Here is a 27884-nt window from a genome sequence, read left to right on the forward strand (position 1 = left end):
ACTAAATGGAAAATTCTTCTTGAGTGCTAGGCACCTCTGGCTGAAGAGACAGTGGAGCCTCTGTTATTGTACATGTAGTTGAATCAGTAATACTTGTTCATTCATTTCTTTTTCATTTCACAAAAATGCCTCTTTTAACCAAAGAGGTAAGGGAATATTATCGAGGGCAATTTTTCATGCTCACATAGATTATATTCTGGGACACCTTGCTTTTCTAAACAGCCCCATTTCTGTTTTTTTTTTCCTCTCAGCAACGTATTCAATTCTCTTTCAGCAGCATGAATTCATCTGGAAAGCTATAACAATCAATTAAGTAAATGAGAAAATAGAATGCTTGTAATTATGATAATCGAGCTATATATGAAACCCACCCTCTTAGGTCTACTACCCACACATCTTTAAGCAATATATTAATTAAGCTTTGGGTAATTGTTACAATTAGAATCAAGCTTCTATCATTTAAAAAAATCACTATGAGAGAGACAAATGAAATAGTTTAAAAATATATGCAGCTGTCGGTTTTTAATGCAATTCATTATCATAACTCTATTGTCATCTCCCTGGTTGCATGGAGACAATTCCAGGATGCTTTACTGATGTGACTTTTCATTGACAAGTGGAGGAATTTCATATGTAGCAGCTTCTTCAGATGTTTTCCTGTTTCTCTAAATCAGCGGTTGCCAAACTTTTCCTGTAAAGGACCAGATAATAAATATTTTAAGCTTGCAGGCCAACAGGCAAAGTTGAAGATACAGGAAAGTACAAATGTTGGCAGTTTCTGTATCGATGGGTTCAAAATATAATAAAATAATAATTAAGTACAATTTTGTTTTTTGCAATACACATCTACTAATGAGAAAAGCAGAATTCTTCCTGTTGGGATAATATTTTGCTTAGTCGGAATTCAACGTTAGTGTCTCCTATCTTTAAGTCATTGCAAATGTTCATTGTGAATCCATTCTTAGAAAGATGTGGTTCAGAGTGTGGTTTGCCAACCCCTGCTCCTGATCAGTGTTCTCAACTTTAAGGGGCAAGAAAATCACGTAAAGGGCTTGTTAAAATAGAACGCTGAGCCACACCCCCAAGTTTCTGGTGGAGCCTAAGAATTTGCGTTTCTAATAAATTCCCACTTGACACTGATGTTCCCCGTCTGAGACCATACTTTTAGAACACTGCTCTTGATGTCGGTCCTTTTAAAAAGTCACATTGAGTACAAATCTATTTCATGTTTTCATCGTTCTACTCACGTTTCAGCTTACCTGATGGACTTCACCTTTTGAACTCCGAGGTACAGGGTTAGTAGATCCAAAGTTTAATATCCATTAAAAAGTGAAGACCTATTTAGCTAGATCAGATGGATAATGAAAGGAACTTTTGTCTCTTAAAGAGCTATTAGTCTCTTGCTTGCAAAGTGAGGCATCAGCAATCAGCATCTACTTGTCAGCTGTAAAGAATGCCTGAATAGCACTTTTCCAGTCCCATCAAACTTTTAAAAGAGTATGAAGTATTCCAAAGGATACATGTGGGTGAAACATAAGAATGACACTTTTGCCTTAGATTTGACATATCCTAGTTCACCATACATTATCAGTATAATGCTCTCTGGATTGGAATTTCTTGGCATGTTCACCCATAAAATTCAACACAGAGACTTTCATGAGGCCGCCAAAGGGCAAGGGAGATAATAGTTTCCTAAATCCTGGAGTAGCCCATAGTCTACTAAACCATGTCATCTCTGAGTTGACTGTTAAGTTGCCCTGGGCTCTTGCGGATGAGCTCCAAATGGTTTGAACTGTCACCTATACTGAGGTTATGGGGAAGGTTAATAATACGACAGAGCATCAGCTAATTTCAGTAATCACATCTCACCAAAGAGATCCTTTCAGAAAAGAGCCAAGTGGAAAATATGTTCTCCTTCTGTTTATTTGTCCCAGTGGTTTAAAAAATCAGCTTTAGGGAACCATAATCTTCCTCATGACAGATGGGCTTATACATTAGCATCGTGCTTTCAATCAACAGTTTACACTTCACGAGGAAGGTGAAGAAACTGAATGTAAAGACATTTTCAGCATCTATTTGTCATTTTTCAGTTTTATAACATTGATACAAAAAATAGTATTCTGGTTAGCAGCTTGACTGGCAACCCATGTAACCCTAAGTAGTACTACAAACCTGGAGAGTGCACTTTTACAGACAAGTACGGTGGATGAAATAGTATGTACAATTTTGACAAATAAATACAATCATTCATATATAACAATATGCCTAAATTTCAATTATCATCAAGCGTTTCTAGTAAATTACTTCTTTCATTCACAAGTTACTCTGTTGCTTATAAAAACTATCTTCACCTTTACAGAAGAAATGACATAATCAATCCCCCCTAAACCCACATATTAGGAAAGGTAGAAAATGAATCCCAGATGCTTTATGTAAATATTCCATTGTCTTTTGATAGAAGAGCTTTGATTGAAAAAACTCCTTCCTTAGCTTCTCTGTAAAGAGTTTCTTTTCCCCATGTCATATCACACAAAGGGGTTTTGTTCTTCTGAATTTATTCCAAATTGAAAATGACCTTCATTTTTTTATTCTGGTTATTTAAAAATACAATAAAAATACAATAATATATATTGAAACTGGCATTTGCTCCAATACAAGAGACACAAAGCCACGCAAACTAGTCACCAAAGATAAAAAGCTTTTTTTTTTCCCCCAAAATAAAACTTTAAATGAAAATTTAAGAGTACAGACACGAAGTATTGATACCTTTTGTTATCCAAGGCATAATGAACAAAACAGGCAGAGGGACAGTCAGCAGGTTTTTGTAAAAATTGTCTGAATGACTCCTGGTAAAATGCTATCCGAAACACTATTTTATGTCAAAGAAATGATAATCAATTAAAAAATGGCTTAACAAATCACTATTTGGCCAGTGTCATAAAATTAACAAAAGTAGAAAATTAGAGCTTTTTCCTCATCGCTTGACTTAAACGTTTTTGGAATGTTCAAAAAACAAAGGGCAAACATGCTTTAGGCTATTGAAACACCGGACAAGTGGCCTTGCCTCACCAAGCTCCATGCAGAAGAAAATGTACATAGCAAGCCGCTTCTAGCAATACGTACAGCTGGGGAGAAGAAAAAGAATGCCTTGAAAAATATATACATATGGTCTTTGATGAATATTTATATGTTTGTCACATGGGTACTATCTAGCATAAAAAAGTTAGGAAATAGTTCTGTAAGACATGATTCTCTGATTTTTGCCCCTTTTAAAGATGAGGGCTCTATTCATAATTTACTCACACACAGACATATAAAACGACTCGCAGATGTACACATATGATGTTTATACTGTGCAATTCCTTGACACCGAAAGTGGCTCGACTGAGCATAAGGTAGACGCAAGATGTTGGTATGACACTGAGCCTTGACTCGACTACATGATTGACAGGCAAACCAAGTTCAAAGTCATGAGACTTTTCCAGCGATTGGAATGCACAGCAGTTGAGAGTTGGGGGTTGGAGGGTGGCTCACCTTATGCTGATCCATCTTTCTCCAGGATACCTAATGCTATTTTCTAATTTAACTCAGCAGTCCTACTGACTTGAGATGACGACGTATTAAGGGAAGGAAAGGCCTATCTCCTATTGGGTTCTCTTGGGCTGGAGATAAGAGATCCGGTGTTTTCAAGATATAAGCCATGACTTCCATTCGTACATTTCATCTACTTGTTTGCTATCAACTCCTAGGGGGGCTTGCAAAGGTCAGGTTAAAAAAAAAAAGATACACTCTTTGAGTTGGGGAGCTTTCTCTGAGTGAAAACAGAAGTTTTCTAATGAATGGTAGAAGTGTGCAATGTGTGGGTTTGCTGAGTGTCTATTCTTCTTCTGCCAGAGGTGGACTAGCTCTACCAGGCCTCAAAGTTCTTACTGAGAATTCAGATCAAATGTTTCCTGAGATCTAAGTTGATGTGATACATTTTGCAAAGCGTGTGCTTCAATGACTGTAATATACCCCCAGCCAGAGGCTCCTCCCCAAAGAAAGGCAGCTGCCTTCCCTTTCAGCAGCCTGGGATATCAAGGCAATTCACTGAAGTAGTAACTTATTCATTGAAACCTGAAGAAATGACAGAGAAATGGAAACTTCTCCAAACACCTAACATATTGAAGGAAAAGTCAAAATCTTAGAAGAATCAGGTGCACTGATAGTTCATATCTGATCTGTATTTTGACAGATATTTTGTTAAGATGATGTTACTAGTGATGACCATCATTGTAATTATGTAATTATTTTAGCATTTAGCATAATGCGTGATACACTGCATTATGTAGCACCTTTTAAACCAAGGATCCCAAAATACTTAGCAAATGTGATTTTCTCTCACAGCACCTGCGAGGTAGGTGTTTTTTCCAGCCGTTTTATAAATGAGCAAACGGAAGCACAGCAAAGTGAGGATGCCTGCTTAAGTGACCCACACGATGGCAGCAATAGAACCTGAACCCAAGCTTCCCCACCCTTCCTTCCTATAAACCTCAATAACAGAGCTTGCAGAACACCCCCAAACAGCATTGCTGTTACAGGTACTCGGATGTTTCAGACGTGAGAGAGATTACATCTATCAACAGCAGGGCTAAATCCTTCAGTAACATCGCTCCCTGTTCAAATAGTTTCTCATGTGCTTTGCAAAGGTACGGAAGGGGCATCTGACACTAGTGCCAAGCTTTTGTTAATTGTAACGCACACATAAATTTATATTTTTCTCCATGTGACATACTGTCCTTCTGGCCTCCTACCAACTTATTTCTATACATGTATCTGCCTGAGCCAGAAAGTGTGAAATGTATTTAGTGACCTTGTATGGAGGGAAGCAGGTGAGATTACATTTGGCAAAATCTCCTTGGAGGTAATGTTTGTTCTGAAAGAGCAGGAAAAAAAAATTCTCCAGTTTATTTTGTTACGTAGCATTTTATATACATTCTACCCGCTGACCAGGTTTAATCCTTGGATGAGCAAGCAGAGTTGTCTTCCAAACATACAGAATATTTAATTCTCAAGTTTAAATTCCCATTTATTTAACTGCAGCCTCCCTGCCAGTCCTAAGTTCATTTCTTAGTGGAACTGCAAATACTGTACACATTACATGGCAATATATGTAGAAATTCAATGTAACAGCACACACAATATTAATAATCACATCCAGTGTGTCTCCCTGACTGTGCATTATTTCTGAATTGTTTTTGAAAAAGTGTTATTTCCTTATTTACTTTTGCGGAGAGGATATGAAGACATTACTGTGAGTTCTAGTTTCCCAGAACCAGATTTTTATCTCAGATGCACAGTATGTAAATCCTAGCAGTTGTTAGGAAGTTGCTTTTTGAGATAAATGCAATACTTCAGGACCTGAGAATGAAATCTGGTGCTTTTAACGCATGTATTATTTCTACGAGCAGAGCTTAACACGCGTAAATCGGCAATCCAAGAAAGGAACTAGGAGTGGGAAGAAAAACACTTTTTACAAAACCCCTTCACCAGTTCATTTCCTCTGGTGACACCTGTAAAATACCTACACCCTAGGCCTCATTTCTTAAAAAAGAAAAGGAACGTATTTACATTGGTAAAAATCCTAACATCTGAGATGTTTCTTGCTTGACATGTCATTCCAGATTCTGTGCATTTCTTCTGGAGAGATCTGATGCACGGTGATAACTCGGCGATACCTACACAAACTGTAGGCCATTTTCCAGTGATTGAAGCCACTGTTCTGGAAAGGATGGATGCCCAGCTTTCGAAGACACAGTCCCACATATACATCTTCCAGGTGAAGCAGCCTGGTGTGGAGGGAGGTCTTGTAAATGAGTTCAGCCACATCAGCTGAAAAGATATAGCCGGTCCCCGAGCAGAAGGGTGGGTAGTTACTGTCAGGGTACAAGTCCCTAGGCATATACCACTTACTGCGGACGTCTCGGATTGGCCCTCCGTTGATGACATAGCCAGTAAAATACCTTCTTCTTGGCTTGGTGGACGGTTTTAGTAGTTTATAAATAAGGTTGTCCATGTTGACAAAAATGTCGCTGTCTGTTTTCATGACGTACTTGGCTTTTGAACAAAAAGTGGCCACCCACCTCATCCCCATTAAGGTTTTGAGGGTAAGGTTATGGTAGGAATCAATGAAGTCCTCCACGATAATGTCGTGAAAGATCTGGCTTTCTTGCTCCACCATCTGATTGAGAACGGGATCAGCGTTCTTGCCCAGGAGGAAGAGAGTGGCTATCTTGATCCCTTTAAAGTTGTTCTCATCCCCCCAGGTCTCTCGGATCGCCTGCCGGGCATCGAATTCTTTATGGGTGGTGCTGATGAGGATAACGAGGAAAGGAATGTTTTTCTCACACTTGTTGGGCTCATTTATAAGAAATTCAAAAGAATGGGGGTTTATAGGTCGAGTTCTTATGTTGCCAAAGGTGAAGTTTTTCCTGGCAACTGTTAGATGGCTGAATGGCTTAGAGCCAGTGTAGGAAGAAGTAGGGCGAGTGACACTCAAGTACCAGAGAGCGCTGGCCCAGCACACGACTGTCAAAACGTATAAACAGGAGACCTTTGAAGCCATTGTCTTGAGAGCACGTCTATTCCCAATATTGAAGAGTATGCCTTCTCGGCATTAGTTTCTTTTCATTTGGCAAAGGTAGCATATTACTAGTAAATCTTAAAGTTCGACAGAGAAGCGTGAGTACAGGACTGTCCATGGGTCTCAGTGGCCGTCTGGCACCTCTGTATTCACTCTACTTTTCTCCAAATCTGATACAAGGGTCCATGTCTCATAAATCTTCCTCTTAACTCTGCAAAATCAAAGTACAGTTGTCATTCAGATTTACTTAGTCATTTCACATCCTCAAATAAACATAATAAGGGTATAAGGATTACCCATGCTGATTAAAATAAACACAGGCATTCATTTCCATCAGTATTGACAACTCCCTGACACAAGCATTCCACCTTTCTTCCCTTGATAGGAGTTGTTTACAGATATTCATAGCTCCATGGTATCAGCAAATACATTATAAACTATAGATGAACCATGAAGGAAACTGAATATTCGTAATTTTAAAAAAGATTCCCCCTCTTCACAAGAGGCCTTCTTTGCAGTTAAGTATCAATACTTTCTGATGCTAAAGTCTTCTTTCAACCAGGAAAATGTCACCCATGGCCTCATATCTTCCATTTTTCTCAAGTCTAAGTTTTGGTTTGCTTGATTCTGATGAAGTCATCAGTTCTCAACATCTCCTCGTTTTCTCTAGCCCCGTTCTTGAAAATGTGTCGATCACCACTGGAAAATCTTTGCTGAAATTGTCTTCCTTGGCTTTGACTTAGAAGTAATTCCCAACTTTTCTCACTTTTTTCCTTATTTTGGCTCTCACAAATGTTAGTTCCTCATTCTCAGTTTTCTGTAATGCTTCGTATGGAGAATATCCTTACCCCTCATGCATGGAGACCATGGCCCTGCTGTCCTTCAGAGAGTGGGCAGCATTCATTTTGGAGCTGATCTAAATGGTATCGCTTTTTGTGGTTTTCAGCAATTCACCCTTATGTTCCTTTGGTGACATTATACTGTCCTCTTTTAATTCTTTTTACTTAGTTACACTTGCCTGTAAACATGGCAGGAGTATAATAAGGGAGACCATTGAGGTTGGGGGCCACAAATTCAACGGAGATGTGACAGAGCACTTTAACTGATGTTCAAATGAAAAAGTTGTCCTTCAGAACCGTAATCCTTTCTAGAACTTCTGCTGCTATCGTGTCAGTCAAAAATATATGCCAGGTTACGACAACCATTCATGTAAAAAATTATCTCTTCCTTCTTAGATCAAAATGTGCAAAATGTGTCTTGGAGGACAGAGATAGCAGATAATGGATATCAGTTTCACCAAAGTCTGCTTTAAAGAAAACTATGCACTTAAATGTATACACTGTGTTGAAAGAATTTAACTGGGATTACAGATTGAAAATCATGTTTCCAAGCACAATAGTCATAATGAAATGAAAAGACATGATGGGCAACAGCAGAGGTAATACACATCTTCTTGTCTAAGCCAAGCACTGACTGTGAATATATGATCCGTATGAGACCAGCCATAACTCAGCACAGTTATGGTTCTAACTAAATGAATATTAGAATGGCTTCAAGCAGCATGACTCTAGGCATAGTCAGGCCTTCATCCGACCCATATTAAGTACTCTCTAAATATAGGCTCCGGTATCCTTGGTCTTCTGGAGGGAATTTCTGCTCTAAAGATAAAAAGGGTGTGCTGTGCAGCAAGCTCTGAAACTTTAAGCAGTAAGCCAAAGGAAGTGTGAGAAATCAGCAACAGAGAGTTTAGAAAAGGGTTTCTCACCTTGGGATACACAGACATCGACTCCATTTGAATGCCAAAGGGACGTGAGTGAGTCTCAAGATGGTACTAGAAACCAAACTTTCTCCACCATTGTCCTAGCCTAGGATCTGATTCTTATGAGCCTACCTTTATCATCATATAGCCCTTGTCACCTTTCACACTTTCCTACTAAACTGTGAGCCACCCATCACTGAACCGTGAAGGGCTCCCCAAAAGCAGCACCTGGAAGGGGCTTCTACCAAGTTCTCTTCTGGAGCCACTAATCAGGCTACCAATCGGGGGTTAAGGGCGTGCTGCAACGTATTGGAAAAACAGAAACAGAACGCATACGCCTCCTCAAGGAACTCACAGTCTAGGAGGAAAGACGTCAAGCGAATGATTAAAACAGTGGGATAAACATTTTCATCATAAGGCTAATGGAGTACACAGGAGAGGTGGGCTGGTGGACAGGGCATGGGAGAACTAGGGATGGTCCTGCAGACTGTGCAGAGTGCTTCTCCAAAGGGACCATTCTCCTAAATTGCAGTGTGAGTCCCACGCTCCATCCGCTCCCAGAGTCTAACAATGAGGTTGCCTTGGGGACAATGCCATGGAAAGTTCATAGAAGTTATCTAAGCTGAATCTTCAAGGACATCTAGGAATTATCGGGATGAGGGTCGGGCATTCCAGGCAGAGGGACCAGCATATGCAAAGGCATAACATGAGAGAGCCTAGTGTGTGCCAGGGCTGTAGAGTAAGGGAAGAAGACAGGGCGATGGGGTGGTGGCTGTGGAGACAGGTAGGGGGCAGATGGTGATTGGTGCTCAGAAACTATTCTTAGCCGAGGAGCTGGTTACCCATCTTTGCAAACTAAAGGGCGTAAGGGAGGATTTTACCTTCCCCAAATCCTGTCCACTGATTTTCAATAGCAGTTCATTTTTCCATATTAAGGATATCTATCTCCCATAGCTCTGTGCCCCAGAAGAATAAGCAAAAATTTGTTTTATCTGATAACTTTCTGTATGGTTTTCCAGGAGAAGGGACTCCATAAACACAGGCAGCTGGGCAATTTAAAAAGAGCTAAAAGAGGGAGAACTATGAGAGGAATAGGTGAGAGCACGAATCAAGTATATGTATTTACAAACCCTTTTCACAGAAGAATGAGCATTCTTCCCTAGACAGCTAACAAACATGATACTTCTTACCATTGTTACTGTAGGTCTCATTTAAAAATGTGTATAGTGCACCAGGCACTGTGCTATGCGCTGTATTCAACGTCATGGATTTTACAGAGTTTCGTTCCTCACGGTTTTACAAGGGAGATATTTTCTCCATTTTACAGATGAGAGAATGGAAACTTAGAGATAATAAGTAGCTTGTTCAAGATCACACAACAGGTGAGTGACCAGGTAAGTAATCATCCCAAGTTTCCTAAGGCCTGTTAGGACAACAGGCAAAATCTTGCATGAGAAAGCCCAGGGTGGAAGGGATTATCTCAGGCTGCTAGTCTCCCAGGATCCATAGGTTTATTTTCTTAGATGTGTGTCCATTGCTTGAATTTTTTTCTAGTTTTTGGTTTGCTACCCACCGCACTACACCAATTCTGAAGGGATCCTTGGTCATCAAAAAATGATGATTTGCAAAGAGCACATTAAAACCTGAAGATGCTGGGGGTGGGGGAGAGCTTTAGAAATTGAAATGGTTCAGAAACACTGCAATTCCCTTTCTCTGACGTCCTGCAAAACACACACACACACACACACAGTCACACACTGAAAGAATCACTCTCTCTATTGACTTATTTTTCAGACGAGAACAAAAGTAGGCACAGTGTTACATCTTGGTCACCAATAAAAGAGAGGATTTGAAATGGGAACAGGAACCAGGCAGAATCTGAAGAGCGGCCAAGGATAATGTGGACCCGCAGCACGGGGTGCTCAGAAACGTCCTTTTTGCTCACAACCAAACAAACTTCTCAGGTGGCCAAACAAGCACAAAAATAGACCTCTGGACCAGAAACAGTAACATAAGTCAAGACAGGAGAGAGTAGCTTGGTGCATTTAATGCTAATGAGTAATTTCATATATGTTGGATTAAGTAGATGGTAATGGGCCAGATGTCCTTGTTTTACTCCTTGAGTAACTGGCTGTGTGGCTTTCTGTGCCTTAGCAGCCTTGGGTATAAAATAAGGGCAAAAGTAACATCTGCTTTACTTCCAAATACGTTAAAGGTATTAATTGTTTGAGTTTCCGGGGAAAGAGTGTAATACAGATAGATGGTATTAGGATACAAAGAGCAAGTTCTAATGTGGCGAGGGGATTCTGTCAGTCCATCAGTTCATGATTTGGGATCCAGGCACATACATTGATCAATCCTTCTAGATACATAGGCTTGCTGTCAGTTTTTTGGGTTAGTGACTACACGGTACAGATTTTCTTGCTAGAGAACTCTATCTTCTTCCTGGAAAACTCAACGACAAAGGTGCACCGAAAATCTAAGAAAATTCATCAGATGAAAAGTTCTGGGGAAGAAGCTGAGTGTCACACAGCAGAATTCTCCAGAGGGTTCGTTTAGTTTTACAAGATTGAAACAAAAAACCCTGTTTAACAGACACGTTAATGTATCAGTAAAGTAGAAAGCGAAACACAAAACATTTGTTATTCCTTTTAGCAGCCCTACCACAACTGCAGACGCTGATGACACATTAACTTGTCATCCATTAAAGACAAATCCCTCCACACTCTTGCACTGTTGGTGGGAACATAAATTGATACAGCCACTATGGAGAACAGTATGGAGGTTCCTTAAAAAACTGAAAATAGAACTACCATATGACCCAGCAATCCCACTGCTGGGCGTATACCCTGAGAAAACCATAATTCAAAAAGAGTCATGTACCAAAATGTTCATTGCAGCTCTATTTACAATAGCCAGGACATGGAAGCAACCTAAGTGTCCATCATCGGATGAATGGAAAAAGAAGATGTGGCACATATATACAATGGAATATTACTCAGCCATAAAAAGAAACGAAATTGAGTTATTTGTAGTGAGGTGGATGGAGCTAGAGACTGTCATACAGAGTGAAGTAAGTCAGAAAGAGAAAAACAAATACCGTATGCTAACACATATATATAGAATCTAAGAAAAAGAAAAAGGTCATGAAGAACCTAGGGGTAAGATGGGAATAAAGACACAGACCTACTAGAGAATGGACTTGAGGACATGGGGAGGGGGAAGGGTAAGCTGGGACAAAGTGAGAGAGTTGCATGGACATATATACACTACCAAACGTAGGATAGATAGCTAGTGGGAAGCAGCCACATAGCACAGGGAGATCAGCTCGGTGCTTTGTGACCACCTAGAGGGGTGGGATAGGGAGGGTGGGAGAGAGGGAGACACAAGAGGGAAGAGATGTGGGAACATATGTATATGTATAGCTGATTCACTTTGTTATAAAGCAGAAACTAACACACCATTGTAAAGCAATTATACTGCAATAAACATGTTAAAAAAAAAAAAGAAAGCAACATTCAACTAGAATATTTAAAAGATTCCACCCACCCCCTCCACCCGGGGGCCTTACTGTATTGCAGATTACCTCATTCACAGAACACCTTCAGTAACCATGCACCTTCACCTTTCAGAAAGTTAATGGGGCAGAATTTTGAATTTGAGAAGCACATGTTTCTCCTAGAAATCGCATCCTGGATAGTCTTATTCTGAGTAATTTATTTTTTTAAAAAGCCCCTGAATCTGCTAAAGTTCTGCTGTAGAGCCAGAGGTCAGTCCCAAGAGCAAGTGGCTAGTGTCCCTTGGGTGACCTGTGCATAGTCTGGGTGCCAAGTTCATGTCCTTCTCCATCATAGTTCAAGCAGGCACAAGTCAACTCTGATTTCCTAAGCCTCGGTTACCACTGAGTTGGCTTGACAATTATATCAGCTGCCCTACACCCGCGGGCAAGGCTGCAGGGGCCCCAGCAAACGGCCTGTTTCCACTGTGGTGTCTCAAGGAATATAATAGCTTCTTCACTGGTTCATCAGAGATGCACTGAGCACCTGTTGACGCCAGGCACTGTTCTACAAGCTGGTTAAGATGGATGGGGAGCTTACTTTCTAGGAGAGGGAGGCAGAAATTAAACACATGATAAATGAAGGCAAAAATACGTTCACGTAGAGATAGGTGCTGGGATGTAAATAAAGTGAAGCAATGGAATGGAGACTGAACAGAGGTGGAACGGGGAGGGGCAACTTTAGGTAAATTGGTCTCTCTGAGGGGGTGAGGGGGGATCTGAGAATAGAAGGTCTTGCTAGTTCTGGTTCAGTCCTTGAGCCTTTCACTAAGTTTATGTTTCTCAGCTTGGATCTTTGGAATTAATGCTTCCTTAGGAGCATCTTTCTGGTTTTTGACCTCTGCCCCTCCCTCGTTTTTTGGATTTTCTTGGCTTCATGTTTCTCGGCTGTGGCCATTCTGCCCACTCCTGCAAATGCCCTCAGCTTCTAGATAGGTAGGTTATCTACTGTCTCAGTTTGCTACGGCTGCCATGACAAAGTAGCACAGAGCGGAAGCTTAAATGACATAAATGCATTGCTTCACAGTCCTAAAGGCTGGAAGTCTGAACAGATGTTGGCAGGGTTGGCTTCTTCTGAGGACTCTGAGGGAGAAATCTGTCCCATGACTCTCTCCTAGCTTCTGAGGGTTTGCTGGCCATCTCTGGTGCTCCCGGCTTGCAGATACATCACCCAGATCTCTGCCTTCATCTTTCCTTGGCGTTCTCCCTGTATGTGTCTCTGTGTCGAAATTTCCCCTTTTTTATAAGGACACCAGTCATATTAGATTAGGGCTCACTCCAATGACCTCATTTAAAAACGCTGCTTCCAAATAAGGTCACAGAAATTCTGAGGTACTGGGGCTGGGACTTCAGTGTATCTTTTCGGAGAGACATAATTCCACCTGTATCAACTACTTTCCTGGGTAGCAACAAAATGAAACACTTTGCTTGACAAGACTTCACTCCTCCACACATTTTATTTCCTTGATTTAAACAGGTAAATCCTTGGGTTTTGGTAAATTAACTTTGAAAGGATGAACAATTTGTAACTAGCACTCAAAGGAGGATGAGACACAAGTGTGAAACGGGACACAAAGTTTGGTTTGCTTTTACATTAAAAAAAGCTAGTTCAGATTATTTTTTAAGATCATGTGAAGAATATGGGACAGTTTATTTATTTTATTCAAGCAGTCCTTTGTTCCTGCCACTTCTCTTTCCTTTGGGCCCCCCCTTAAAAACACTAATTAGTTGAGAAAGCTATGTCAGGGATGTGGCCAATTTTCCAAAAGGTTGGGGCCAACAGTTCTTGAAATACTGACTTGGTTTCTAGAGAATAAGGACAATTCTCCTGGTCAGCTCTAATTACCAGCATTTCTATTATTCTATTTCTATTAGAGCCAATTTTGAATATTCAGAGACCACATGGCACTAAAGAAATGGTCTTAACATTAAAATCCACATAGTAACTTTAAAACCATGGTGTAGAAACATAAACCAGTTGAAAAAAAGAAGCCCATTTTTAACCAGTTAAAAGAGAGGAATGAAAAGAAGACAGAAATTCAGAAAGAGAGAGAGAGAGAAAGGACTAACTAAATACTAGTGCTTATGAAATGCTCCTGAAATGAATGAGAAGCTGGCTGTACAACACATCATGGTAGTGAGTAGGGTAAAAGAGATCCCTTCTGAAAAACGTTTTGATCTCAGATGGCTTTCCTCAGAGTTGGTCAATCAGTGAAATCAAAGAATCTTCATTCTGTGGGGAAATCCAGGAACTCAGGCTGCAGCAGAACTAATTGATAAACGAGCCCCGAAGGCCAGAGAGTCTACTCAGCTGCACTGATTTAGCAAATGGTTATCCTGATGCCATACTAGCTGCCTTCCTCTCTCTCTTGTAATTATGTTCTAAATAAGCACAGGAGAGGAAGAAATAAAGCACTGGTCCTTGAAGGCAGAATTTCATAAACCATTATATTATACAGCTTGCTAACTTATTATCTCTTCAAATCACAGAGGGCTGGCCTTTCTCTGAAGTAAGGCCTCTGTGGCTATGGAACGCACCATATACCCATGAAGTCGAAATCCCTGAATGCTCGTAGAAGTGAAGTGTTCTGACTCCTTTGCCTCAGAAAGACAAAGAACTAATCTGTTTTTTTTTAAAAAAATTAATTATGAAGTCTTTCAAAGAGACCCCATAATTGAACTTACCCAACAGATCATTTGCAACGAGGAAGCGGCAGAAAGCAAAAGGTAATATTCGTCATGACTTGGCAGTTGAAGTCATTTCCTTCTCAAATCTGGAAGAAATTATTTGAACCTTTCTTTCTTCAGTTCAGTATACCTTGAAATTTCTTGAAAAGGCCTTTATAAATCCCTGCATTCAGAAGAATGGGGCCAGCTTGAAAGAGGAGTGGTTGGGATGAGGATGCCTTTGTATGGGCTTAGGGCTCCTGCTATTCTGAAAGCTACATTCTATTTCACTGCAGAAAAAGAGCACTTCGAATTAGAAGGGAAGATTATAGCTTTCTTCAAATCAATGTGTTGCCCTAGTTCTAGAATTCAGGGAATTTTTAAACATTGCTACAATCCTCTCAGGAAAAAATGAAAATGAGGATATCTCATTATTTTAAATAAATCCTTGGCTTCCTTTCCAGCGATGGATATTGTGTCTTTTTCCCCGGACCGGGGCACGAACGCGTGTCCCCTGCATCGGCAGGCGGACTCTCAACCACTGCGCCACCAGGGAAGCCCGATATTGTGTCTTGACTGCCTTATATGAGGCATGTTTTTAAAGATGGGCAGAGCAATCACTTGTTCAATCATAGGAGCTTGGGAACCTGGTAATGTGGTCGGGGCTTCTCTACTGGGAAAGGAAATGCCAGGATGTTTCATTACAGATTTGGAAGAGCATGGGAGGAAAGACATCCTGCTAATATAAACAGCAGCTGGGAGAATTTTAAAATGATGAGCCATGTGATACCAAAAAGACTTTTCGCTTGGCCCATTATTTGGGGGGAAAACTGATTAAAAATGGCTATTTTTAGAAACCAGAAAGATGTTAGTGTATTACTGTCTGAAATTTACAAAGTCTAAGGAGAGCTATTTCTTAGACAGCTCACCACAGAGAGATAATATTATTTTAGGTCAAATTTCAAAGAACGATGTAAGTACCATTTAGCAACTGATAACATATGGATGAGAATTTGCAATTTTTATTTTCTTTTCTCCCCCTTTTCTAATTTGAACGCCCCTTTATACAATATCACTTAATTGGAATACGTAATAGCCAAAAGTAATTTCACGTAGATGCCCTCAATGGAAATTATTCTGTAGGCAGTCAATCTTATGGCACTGGGAGAACTGGATTCAACTTCCTGATTTTAGTCATTGGTTCTGAACTCAGTGCCTCTCTCTGCCTTGTTTCCTCATCTATCAAATGAGAATGGTAACATCTGGACATACTTTGCAGGGTGAGTGTAAGGATCAAATTTCAAAAATTATTTGAAAGTAATTTGTAAGCTGAACACTGCGACATGAATTAGAAGTATTATCATTGTTAATATAAACACGATAAAGACAAATCCTGAGAGGATCACCTATAAAATGTATCCTGAGCAATGATCTGTCAATGCATCTTGAGTATGTAGTACAAAAGCACTTTTCTTACTTGTCTGTTGCTCCAAAAAGCTTAGTATTTCCAGTTGAATGTTTGCATAAGAAATTTCAAGGTCATTTTATATTGTCTATATTAAAAAGGTCTTGCACTTTGGCCAAAAAAATGGGGGGTTTATGCAAGTTAGAGGAAACGTCATTATGAGTATTATTATGAGCACTGATGTGATGTAGAATTAACTCTTCTCAAATAGGACTTAAGAATATGAAAAATCTACCAGATTTAAATAGCCCTTTGAGTAGCATTTACATAGCCACAATTAACATTCTATGGACACCAAGACAGCCTGAAATGGCTACGCCATGATTCTTTTACAGATGCTTAAGACAAAGCCAATACAAGATTCATGATGTTTTTTCTTCGTAGAATTGTCAAGGTTTTTAATAGAATCTATCAGAAATGTACTATTACGAAGTATCTCACCATGTCAACACTTAACTAAGAGACTTACTAGTTTTCACCATTAGAATTGGCTTTATGAATTGTTCTAGAAATGCACTCGAAGGAATGCCTGGGTGACAATGATGGTTTTGTTTGTCAGAGTAGCTTTTTAACCATGCCCTTTTGTTTCTGAAATCTCTGGTTTTGTACATAATTTTCTTAAATTAGTACCTACTGGTCCATCAGATGGAAATGCTGCTGTTTGTTTCATTCTCATTCTCAGTCAACTGCATTGGTTCTTCCCCAGCCTTGCTCCCCACAAGTTGTTGACCAAACACTTGCTCAGCTTCATCCTCATCAGACACTACTTTGTGCCTGGGATTTGTTTTTTTTTTTTTTTTTGTAGTACGCGGGGCTCTCACTGTTGTGGCCTCTCCTGTTGCGGAGCACAGGCTTTGGGCACGCAGGCTCAGCGGTCATGGCTCACGGGCCCAGGCGCTCCGCGGCATGTGGGATCCTCCTGGACCGCGGCATGAACCCATGTCCCCTGCATCGAGAGGTGGACTCTCAACCACTGCGCCACCAGGGAAGCCCTGTGCCTGGGATTTCTATTTCTACACATTCCCTTCTGTTTACAACTTCCTTTTTGCTAAAGATTCTAATTTCTCCAATGGTTAGACACCCAGCCTGCCAACTTTCATTCTACTGCCGCCTTGAACTCTTCACCACAATCAACCTTACATAGCTCTTGAATCTGTTTGAGGCTACACTGGACTCCTCTAGATTGGATTCCACGGGCAGGGATTACAATATCAATCTCTCCCATGGGCTTTGGGTTCGGTTCTCACTTGTGTGTCATTTCTCCATTTACTCTCCCCACTTCATTAATCCCCCACTGTTGCCTGTAATCTTTCTTCTTACTCCTGTGCCTTTAAATATTGTAGGGTAAGGTCTCATCATCAAAGAGACTGAGACAGTTTGTCTTCCGGACAAAGCCCAGGATTGACAGTAGACAGGAAAAGATTCTAGTTGTAGCTCTGCCATGAAGTCTCTTTGGAAATGTACTGCCATCGCCACGCCACGCTCCCGCCAAATCTCTCTTGGTTTAAAAATTGCATTTATCCTCACTGATCAGAAATTCTGCCACTGGTCCATGTACTCTCAACCCACTCAGTGAAGGTCTCTTCTAGATTCGGTGTTTGCAGCCTCTCTATTCCCACTGGCTCCTCTTTTGTCTTTAGAAGTGCTTATCTGCCCTTGCTTAGAAAAATGACAGGAGTAACAACAAACCCTTCTCCTGACCCTGGCCTCACATTCGATTAGCATGGTATTTTTCTCCTTCATTTCATAGCCGGAGCCTCTAAATGAGTGCTCTTTCCTGCTTCTCTTCATTTCCTCACCTACTTAACTTGCAATTTATCAGCATGCTACGTGATGCCCTCCCTGCTCTCAGCTGCTTTTGATACACTTGGTCCCTCTCTTCTTTCAACTCTTACCCAGGATTCCTTCCTACTCACGTTTCTCTGCTCATCTTTTTCACGGTCCTCTGTGTTCTCGTCTCTTCATCCCTCCTCTGCCTGCTCTTTACACTCTCCACACCAGTACTCGGCCCTCGTTCCAGTCTCATCAGCACGGGGAGCTCATTCTTTTGAGAAAAGGCTTCCGCTGTCAACTTTCCAACAGCGTTCACTGGAAAGATGGAAGAGAGACCAAGAAACTTTACATCTCTTCCCATTTTCAGCACCCTGTTCTCTCTCTCAGACAGGGTATAAATGTCAACTTGTACCAAAGCAGGGAGACATTTGCCTTCCTCCTGCTTTTTGCTTTCTTTTCCCCTTGTAGACAATATATTTCAGAACACGTGTCCGAGTCCAATTTCTTAAACAGGGAAGTCTGCATCACAGACAAACTCAACAGACATATAGGGCAGGTTTTACTAATGACAACAGAAAGTAAAAAATGATTCTGTGCTTTCTGTTCACCTACATATATGAGAGGTTTTACTTTTCATTATATTTGAGATGTCAGGCTGTTTCTGAAACTGTGAAAATGTTGTAAAGTCCTATTCAGAGCGTGTTTTTACTTGGCCCATTAGAGATGACTTTCCATGAAATTCTGAGGCTATTTTTTGTTTAAGGACTGCATTTTAACAGTCATTTTTCAGTAAGTCACAGACAGATAGTACAGGTGACTTTTCTAAGAGATTTCAAGCTATTTGCTTTCCTTTTCCCTGATTATATAATTTGAAAACCCATCAGACAGTTTTAAAGTTTTGCAAAAGTAGAATTTAGGAAAGGTCTTTAAGTATAATTGGAAACAGGTCAGTTGTGAAAGGAAATAGTCTTGGAAAAAAATCTCACTTGCCATTCTACATTATATTTCTTCAGTCAAAACTGTAACCATTTTCATGACTGGGTAGATTATCAAGGCACACCATTATTAAGATTTTTAAAATCATACTTATTTTGAAATAATATTTTAAATAGTAGTTTCTATTTAATCATTGCTTACTATTTGCTAGGACTATATAAAGTGCTTTAACAAATAATATTTGTTCATACAGTTTACATACTTAGAAGACACACCATTGCTTTCCCTGCCTCTACTCACATCTGTGATGTTCTCTATAGTTTACATAAAATCTTGCTAACAATTATAAGAAATAGGCATCCTTGTTCCCATTTTACAGAAGAGGAAACAGACCCAAAGAGATTAAGCAACTTGCTCCACCAGCATCTTATAGCTAGTGAGTGATTAAACCTGGATTTAAACCCAAGTTCTGTTAAACTGTAATGTGTGGGTCCACACAGTATATTCAGCATTTCACTTTTTACATGGTAGTCAGATTTTAAAAGTGTTTCTTATTTCCTTTAATAAACAATTATCCATGGAGTAATGTGAGAAATAGGGAAAACTGACTCACAGCTGCTGCAAATATTACCGTGGCTTTAAGGGTCTTTCTGGCCCTGAGATCCTTAGTTACATAACGTAGATGTGTAGTTATCATTTTTAAATGAGAACTGGAGAAAGGATGAAGGACTCATCCCCATTTACAAGGCTACTCCCTTCACCATATTTAGATATGTAGAAAACCAAACCAATAATGATGCTTGGAGCACATGCAATTCTATGTCAAAAGAAACAGTTGCTCTTAAGGGATATTTTAATTAAGCTCTGAAGGCCAGATGAGCTACTCATCCTTACCATAATGAAGCACTCATTTTTATCTTGTGGAGACTGTAAGACTTGGCATCTGAGGCTCTGTCACTTACTAGCTATGTGTCTGTAATCAAGTAAATTCTCCACTTACAGCAAATTTGGTAGATTAGCTAACTGATTTCCTATTCTAATCCCCCTTTAGCTTTTCTTCCAGGAAATAGGCCAGTTGTAAAAGAAGTTGAAGTCCAGACTAAATTTCCCAGGTCCCTTTACAACTAGGATAAAGGCATATGACCTAATTTCCACCAATCAGAAGCCTCTGGGCAAGACAAAGATGCAGGAGTGAGCAACGGAAGATGGCAGCGGCTTTCTGGTTATTTGGATTGACTGGAGAGCACATGGAGTGACAAAGGTATCTGGTTCTTCTGGAACTGCTGTGATGAAATTTCCAGCCTCCAAATGTGAACATCGTAGGGGTGAATAGAGGCAGTGGAAGCAATGATGCATCCTCTAAAAGAGCTCCAAATAATTGTCAGGCACTGTTTAGGCTGTATTGTTCATGACGCTGCTGTCTGGCTGGTTAGTAACCAAACCTGGGTCTTGCCATCCCAGAGGTTCCATGAACTACCTAATACCCTTTGACAAGTTCCTTTCTCCTTAACCTGGGAGAGTGGATTCTATTGTTTGTAACTAAGAACCCCAAGCCATACACCATTCTACTTCTTTAAGGATAAGATGAGATGGTAATCTAATTTTTAGGCTGGTTGTGAGGTATATGGTAAGCTTTAAAATGGCACATAGGGGCTTCCCTGGTGGTGCAGTGGTTAAGAATCTGCCTGCCAATGCAGGGGACACGGGTTCGAGCCCTGGTCCAGGAAGATCCCACATGCCACGGAGCAACTAAGCCCATGAGCCACAACTACTGAGCCTGCGCTCTAGAGCCCGTGAGCCACAACTACTGAGCCCACGTGCCACAATTACTGAAGCCCATGTGCCCTAGAGCCCGTGCTCTGCAACAAGAGAAGCCACCGCAATGAGAAGCCCGCTCACCTCAACGAAGAGTAGCCCCTGCTCGCCACAACTAGAGAAAGCCCGCGCACAGCAATGAAGACCCAATGCAGCCATAAATAAATAAATAAATAATTGAATAAGATGTTTTAAAAAATAAAATAAAATGGCATAGAAATTTTAATTTTTGTTATTATTAATTGCTGGCCACTTAAGCTTTGCTGGAGAGAACTACCAACCACCACAAAATAAATAAGTTCCTGCTATACTCACCTTGGAAAATGCTGCATAGTATTGCCCATGTGAGATGCAGCCTTTTGAATTAAGGATTATATTTGAAAACTCTATTATTCTCTCTCCGTGCTGTCTAAGAATGTATAGCATATGTCTTTGGACTAGATGTCACTTAGCCCATTTGTTGTGATCTTGCTTAGGGCAAAATACCCTGTATGACAACTGATTATTTCTTTCGGGGAACTGTTGTGCCCCTTTCTCCAAGATGAATTCACTGAAAACCACACAGCCTTCATTTAAAAACAGGACTCCAAAGAGATATGGGAACATATGTATATGTATAACTGATTCACTTTGTTATAAAGCAGAAACTAACACACCATTGTAAAGTAATTATACCCCAATAAAGATGTTAAAAAAAAAAAAAAAAAAAACAGGACTCCAGGGCTTCCCTGGTGGCGCAGTGGTTGAGAATCTGCCTGCCAGTGCGGGGGACACGGGTTCGAGCCCTGGTCTGGGAAGATCCCACATGCTGCGGAGCAACTGGGCCCATGACCCACAACTACTGAGCCTGCGCGTCTGGAGCCTGTGCTCCGCAACAGGAGAGGCTGCGATAGTGAGAGGCCCGCGCACCGCGATGAAGAGTGGCCCCCGCTTGCCGTAACTGGAGAAAGCCCTCGCACAGAAACGCAGACCCAACACAGCCAAAAATAAATAAATAAATAAATTTAAAAAAATAAATAAATAAAAAATAAAAACAGCACTCCAAAAATACACTCTCAAAAATTGCTGAAAATTCATTTGGTTCTTTGTGATGTGTTAATTTTACTTATATAAGTACACATGGCATCATACATGTACCCACTCTTGAGTCTAGAGACATGCTGACAACTTATTCTCTGTTCTTTGTTTTGGTCCTCAAAAGGACCATTATAGTTTTATTTGTACGTATTTACTCATTATATTTGACAATCCCATGATTAAAATTTATAAATGTTACATTAAATATACAAACTGAAATGAAAATCCCCTACTTTAAAGGAGCTTATAGTTATAGTAACTATAATCTAGAAGAAATAAGAAATAATTAGTTATGCCACTATAACTGAAACAGTTTATTATTGATGAGGATGACTGGGTTAAATTCATGGAAGAGAAAACACGACTTAGATTAAAAATTTTTTTAAAATGAAATCTCAATAGGAGAAAAATTGGTTGTTGGGGAGAGACATTCAATGATAAGATGAAAGTACTTGCAAAGAAACAAAGGTGTTAAATTGTTTGATTTATTTGGAGAATTGGGAGCTGTCCAGTATAGCAAATTCTTGGATTCATGACAGAGTGTAGTTAAAATTAAGAATGCAGAGGGAGTCCTTGCTCATGAGTATATTTCTTCTCCACCATACCTTTTATCATTTCTTCATCTTCAATATACTTTCATAACTTTACCATTGATTGTATTTTAGGTTGACTGTTTCTTTATGTCATATGGAAAAACCCCTCAATCCATAGGCTAGTTTCCTCAACTGCTTTTTTTTTTTTTTTGGCGGTACGCGGGCCTCTCACTGTTGTGGCCTCTCCCATTGCGGAGCACAGGCTCCGGACGCACAGGCCCATCAGCCATGGCTCACGGGCCCAGCCGCTCCGTGGCACGTGGGATCCTCCCAGACCGGGGCACAAACCCGTGTCCCCTGCATCAGCAGGCGGACTCTCAACCACTGAGCCACCAGGGAAGCCCCTCCTCAACTACTTTTTAACTGCATCTCTTTGATAAATAACTTCTGTAAGGGCAAAGATTTTATCTGGCTTTATCACTATTTTATTACTCTCATTATTATGTCTATCTTTATCACTATGTTTAAGCCTAATAGCATAGTGCGAGAAATACTGTAGTTAATAAATAAATAATTGCTGAGTAAATGGCTTCTAGATAGCCATAAACAGCAATCCATCATCCAACAGTAGCATCAACAAGAGCCCTTTGCTGAGATATCATAGATAAGTGGGCCATATTCTACAGCAAGTATTTATGTGATGTGCTGGAAAGATACACCAGAAGGTGCTTTTTGTAGTCTGGGTGTATAACTTTTCCTATGCCAGGCCCTTTTCACAATGCTATTCAAGGCAATTTTTTGCCTCTGATTTAATTCCTGAATTTGTGACTTAGTTATAATGATTCTAGATTAAAAATACATTTTCTGGATGAAAGATAAAGTTTCCGTAGGTGACAATAAAACTCACATACACACAGTAACGCAGCATTAATAAGAAGAGAAATTCAGGAAACACAGAATTTGCAGCTTTTCTGGGTGAATATTTTTCAAAGTTTTTCACGAGTTGTCAACTGTCACATCCTTGAATTATTATTTCCTGAATGTCTTTCTGAACCGATTTTTAATAAATTATCTGGCTTGCTGTTGTGGTGGGTCACTTGTGATCACATCCATCTTGTCCAATTACAGCGGTAACACGTGTAAATTGGATCTCTAAGGAGTGATAAAGTGATGCAAATAGTGCTTTTCACCTTGGGTTACCATAGCCACAGTCATTATTTGCACCAGCTTCTGTGCTGTGTTCTATGAAATCCCCTAACAAGATGCTTCACCTCATGTCACATCCAAACTACTGATAAGAATACATTCATTGAAAAGTTTGGAGCTGACATCATTTCACTGCCAAAATTGCCCTTCCAAAAAATTATCTTCAGAGCTATTGTTAGGTTGATTTTAATACGCTTGCAAATTCTTTATTTATAGAGACCATATGTTGCCAGATTCAAGAGGATAATTTGCTTCCTGGGTAATAGGAATGGGGTGAAGAATAACCCTCTAATAACTGGAAAGTTTTCAAGGCATGAAGCACATGCAACAGCAGTCATGGGCTCCATGGTTCCCCGGGCATAGGTCAGTCCCAGAAAACTAGCAGAGAAGTGTTCATGCTTCTGGGTCTCTGGGGAGCTCTAGGGCATGGTTTCTGTGGCAGTTGTCAGAAATCAAGATTATTATTTATTTTCCACTTGGGTCAGAGAGCTAATAAGCAAATAAGTAAATTCCCAATAGGAGTAACATATTCTTCTAAGAGGAAGGAGGAGGTTTTTCAAAGTGCTGTCTTATAGGCAGAGTGATTCCAGCAACCTTATTATTTTGAGTTGTGAGATGCTGAAGGGTGGGAACACTGGGTTAAATGAGAGTCTTCAGATTTACTCACTGCAGGATGGCTCAGAGCCTTTACTATGATCCTTTCCTTTGGGAAACTCAATACACAGATATAACATGGCTCACTGAATTCTGTTATTACCAGGAGCTTCTCGGGAACACAGTCTGGGATGCTGTGGCCTATTGGACAGTTAAGATGCTCCGTAACTTCCCTTTTGGAATTATGAATGACTATCACCACTTTTTTGTTACAGTATCTCTTGTTTCTTAAAAAAAAAGGTCTAAAAAAAGGCAGACTGGTCACAGCCCTTTGGCTACTTCATGGGGTGAACATAATCCTATTAGAGTATCTTTTTTTTTTTTTTTTTTTTGGCGGTACGCGGGCCTCTCACTGTTGTGGCCTCTCCCGTTGCGGAGCACGGGCTCTGGACGCGCAGGCTCAGCGGCCATGGCTCACGGGCCCTGCCGCTCCGTGGCATGTGGGATCTTCCCGGACTGGGGCACGAACCCGTGTCCCCTGCATCGGCAGGCGGACTCTCAACCATTGCGCCACCAGGGAAGCCCGGTGTGGACATTTTAATATGCTTTTTTTCCACTTAGCAAGCAGGATCAACACTTTTGCATGCTATTACCTACTCTCACGCCACTTCATTTTCAATCACTGCCATATTTCACTTATGTAATCATTCTTCCACTGTTGGATGTTTAGTCTTAACAGGCTTCCTGCTCTTCCCAAGTTTACTTTGTTAGCATTCTCAGAGATTTCAGTGATGTGAATATCAGAACAGATGACAGTGTTTTCGGTTCTATAAAGCCTTGTCCTAGAAACTTCACGTCTCAGTTGCTGTATCAGAGAACAAAGGCACTGACAATGACCTGCCACCTGGAGTCCCTGAAATTATACTCATGGTGCTACAGACGGTGATAAGGTCCCAGCCCGACCATCAATCTGCAGCTACAACTTATTCCCAGGCCACTAATACTTCAGAGGGACAATGCAAGCAACTTATGGGTCAAATCCACAGAAGGGCACGAAGTTAACCCTTCTGGCTCTTGGGATGTGGACAGTATGGGATGTGGGGATCTTTAGGATGGCAGCATGAGACAGTTCCCTGTTTTGTTTGAAGTCTTCCAGGCTATTTATCTCAGAGCTTGACCTGGAATGAATGCCCACATCACTTACATCAAAGATAATTCCTTCAGCACCATAGGAACAGTTATGAAAAGGCCGATAACATCATAGCCCAGTAGTCTCTTCAATGAGCCAACTCCAGTAATGAGTGTCAAGTGCTGAGAATTCATATCTGTAGACGGACCACAGAAGTTCTTCCTGGCGTTGACAGGCGTGATGTGAGGGAGGCTGGTGGGCTGGATTTCGCTGGTCTAAATGGAACTCTTACTCCATGCATGTTATTTTAGGATGAGACCTTGATTGCCTCTCATCCTTGTTTCCTTAACTGTGAAGCACCTTGAAGCACCTTGAAGTAGTCTTTCATACAAAGGAGGTCAAATTGGACTAGAAATATCTTGGCTCTCTCTACAAGTCAAATGTTTATGAAAATTTGCAGCTACAAACTTTTAGTATTTAATTCCCAGGATTTTGGATTTTGTCAGTAATTTTGAAAAACATTTGTTAAGGGATTTGTACCAGGAGGCAGTATTGTGAAGTGTTAAAACTATAGACAGTATATTGAGATAACCTGAGTTCAAATTCTGCCATTTACTAGCTGTATCACCGTTCTGCAATCATCTCCTCAGCTGGAATACAGGAAAAGTGTGTCTATTTCAGATTCACGAAAATTAAATGAAATAAATATCAGGAAAGCACTCAATATCCATCTTGCACACAGAGATACTTAATAAATACTATTATGATTAGTTTTAATATTGAAAGAAAATTATAAATATATTTAAATATTTTAATACAATTTATTATCAATAAGGATGCTATTATTAATTGTCTCTACTATGTGTGAGTGCTGTGCTTGTTCCTGGGGGTAAAAAGTTGATTAACATACTTTCCTCTAAGGAGTTGAAGTCTAGAGAGTAGTCACCTGCAGTTTATTTCAATATAGTGCTGTAAGTGATGAAATAAATGGTATACAAGTACGTATGAGATGTGGAGATGCATTGCTCAGTGTAGATGGATATAGGGGAGACTTAGTGGAGCCACATGGCATGGGCAGTGGAATTTTACTTGCAGGGCATCGGCATGAGTTACTGAAATGCTGTGGTTGCTGCTTCCCTCTGGTGCTTTCAACCTGAGCTTAAATCAAAAGAACTGAAGAAACCTCAAGTGTTTTTGTTTTGTTTTGTTTTAACGATTGGCTTTTACTGTCTTACAGAAGGTGTGAGAAAACAAGTCCCTGCTATTCTCTGTACAAAATAACTTTTGAAATATCATATATCTTTATAGAGCCTAGTACAGGGAATACATTTTAATTCATTTGGGGTTTTTTTCAGCTTCTTTAATATGTACACCAAACCACATTCTATTCAAGTGTTTAAAAACCTAGACCAAATCAAGGTAATAGTTTCTGGTGTTTAATTATTTTATTTTATTTATTTTATTTTTGGCTGTGTTGGGTCTTCATTGCTGCGTGTGGGCTCTTCTCTGGTTGCGGCGAGCAGGGGCTACTCTTCGTTGCGGTGCGCGGGCTTTCATTGCGGTGGCTCCTCTTATTGTAGAGCACGGGCTCTAGGTGCGCGGGCTCAGTAGTTGTGGCGCACGGGCTCAGTTGCTCTGCAGCATGTGGGATCCTCCCGGACCAGGGCTCGAACCCGTGTCCCCTGCATTGGCAGGCAGACTCTCAACCACTACGCCACCAGGGAAGCCTGGTTTCTGGTGTTTAATTAAGCAAAAACAAGCCAACCCCCCCCCCCGCCCCCTACAAAAGACAGTTATATTTTAAAGGAAACATTAGGGTAGGGAAAATTACGTAAATACATTAGCCTTTCATCCTTATTTCCTGTGGTTTCCCGTATTCTTCCTTCTCCCTGAGATATTCTCTTGGCAGCAAATACAGAATCTCAAGATCTGTACTACTGTAGACATTTGGATTTCTTGTGTCTTTGTCAGGGGCATTTTACTTTCCTAATTAGGAATGGGGCTTCAGTGGCTACTGGCTAAAAATCAAGCCTGATGTAGCTTCTCACCCACTATTAGGAAAAGGGGAGGCTGGAATGGGCCTTTGGTCCTCATTAGATGCCTGATACATTTTATTTGTACATTTGCAGAAGCGGCTCAGCGAGTGTGGCAGCGCCACTGTGGCCAGATTTGCTAATTGGAGAATGTGAGAGAGTAGCCATATAATCTCAGTGTCTCCGGGGAATTTGCCAAACTGGAAGTTTAATCCCATCATTGTGTTTCTTATCCTAAAGGCAAAGAAAGACACTATCTCCAATTTTTGGTCTCCATTCAGACACCAATGTGGCTTACAACGATCAAATGTCAGATGCGAATGAACTACAAAAGCCGACCTTGTCTTAAGGGTGAAGACCTTGCGCTGATCCATATTGTGTTCTAACACTGGACAGAGGAGATCGCTCTGGAGTAGCTTTTTTGAAAAGCTTTTTTAAAAAGGAGCTTCTGAGTATCACATAAGTATAGAGTTGACCTTTGAACAATTCAAGGGTGAGGGGTGCTGACCCCCGGGCAAAATCCAAATCCACGTACTGCTAGCTCTGCCTCAAAAACAAAGGAACCGATAAACAGTTTGGATAGAATCAGGACTCAAACCCTCGTTCTTGTGATTTCACATATCATGATCTCTAATTGAACACAAACGCTTCCACACATTTAATGTAGAAAATACACTATATTTATTGAAAAATACCCACATGTAAGAGCGGACCTGTGC

General features: G+C 40.5%; 1 protein-coding gene across 10 annotated transcripts in view; it reads right to left on the reverse strand.

Annotated features, from left to right (window-relative positions):
* Positions 1-486: 486 nt before the first annotated feature.
* B3GALT1 (beta-1,3-galactosyltransferase 1) overlaps positions 487-27884 on the reverse strand; it is a 602186-nt gene continuing 574788 nt past the window's right edge. For 8 of the 10 annotated variants that reach the window (XM_067741663.1, XM_067741658.1, XM_067741660.1 and 5 more), the window contains 2 exons: positions 17986-18157; positions 3661-6833 (listed from right to left, as the gene is read on the reverse strand). In XM_067741663.1, the coding sequence (XP_067597764.1) occupies positions 5624-6604 (981 nt within the window). In that variant the 5' untranslated portion in view covers positions 6605-6833; positions 17986-18157 and the 3' untranslated portion in view covers positions 3661-5623. Of the gene's footprint in view, positions 692-3660; positions 6834-17985; positions 18158-27884 lie in introns of those variants that run through there. The other 2 variants (XM_067741665.1, XM_067741664.1) reach the window with 2 other exon arrangements.

The sequence above is a fragment of the Pseudorca crassidens genome, chromosome 6, assembly GCF_039906515.1.
Source record: "Pseudorca crassidens isolate mPseCra1 chromosome 6, mPseCra1.hap1, whole genome shotgun sequence".
Classification (NCBI taxonomy): domain Eukaryota; kingdom Metazoa; phylum Chordata; class Mammalia; order Artiodactyla; family Delphinidae; genus Pseudorca; species Pseudorca crassidens.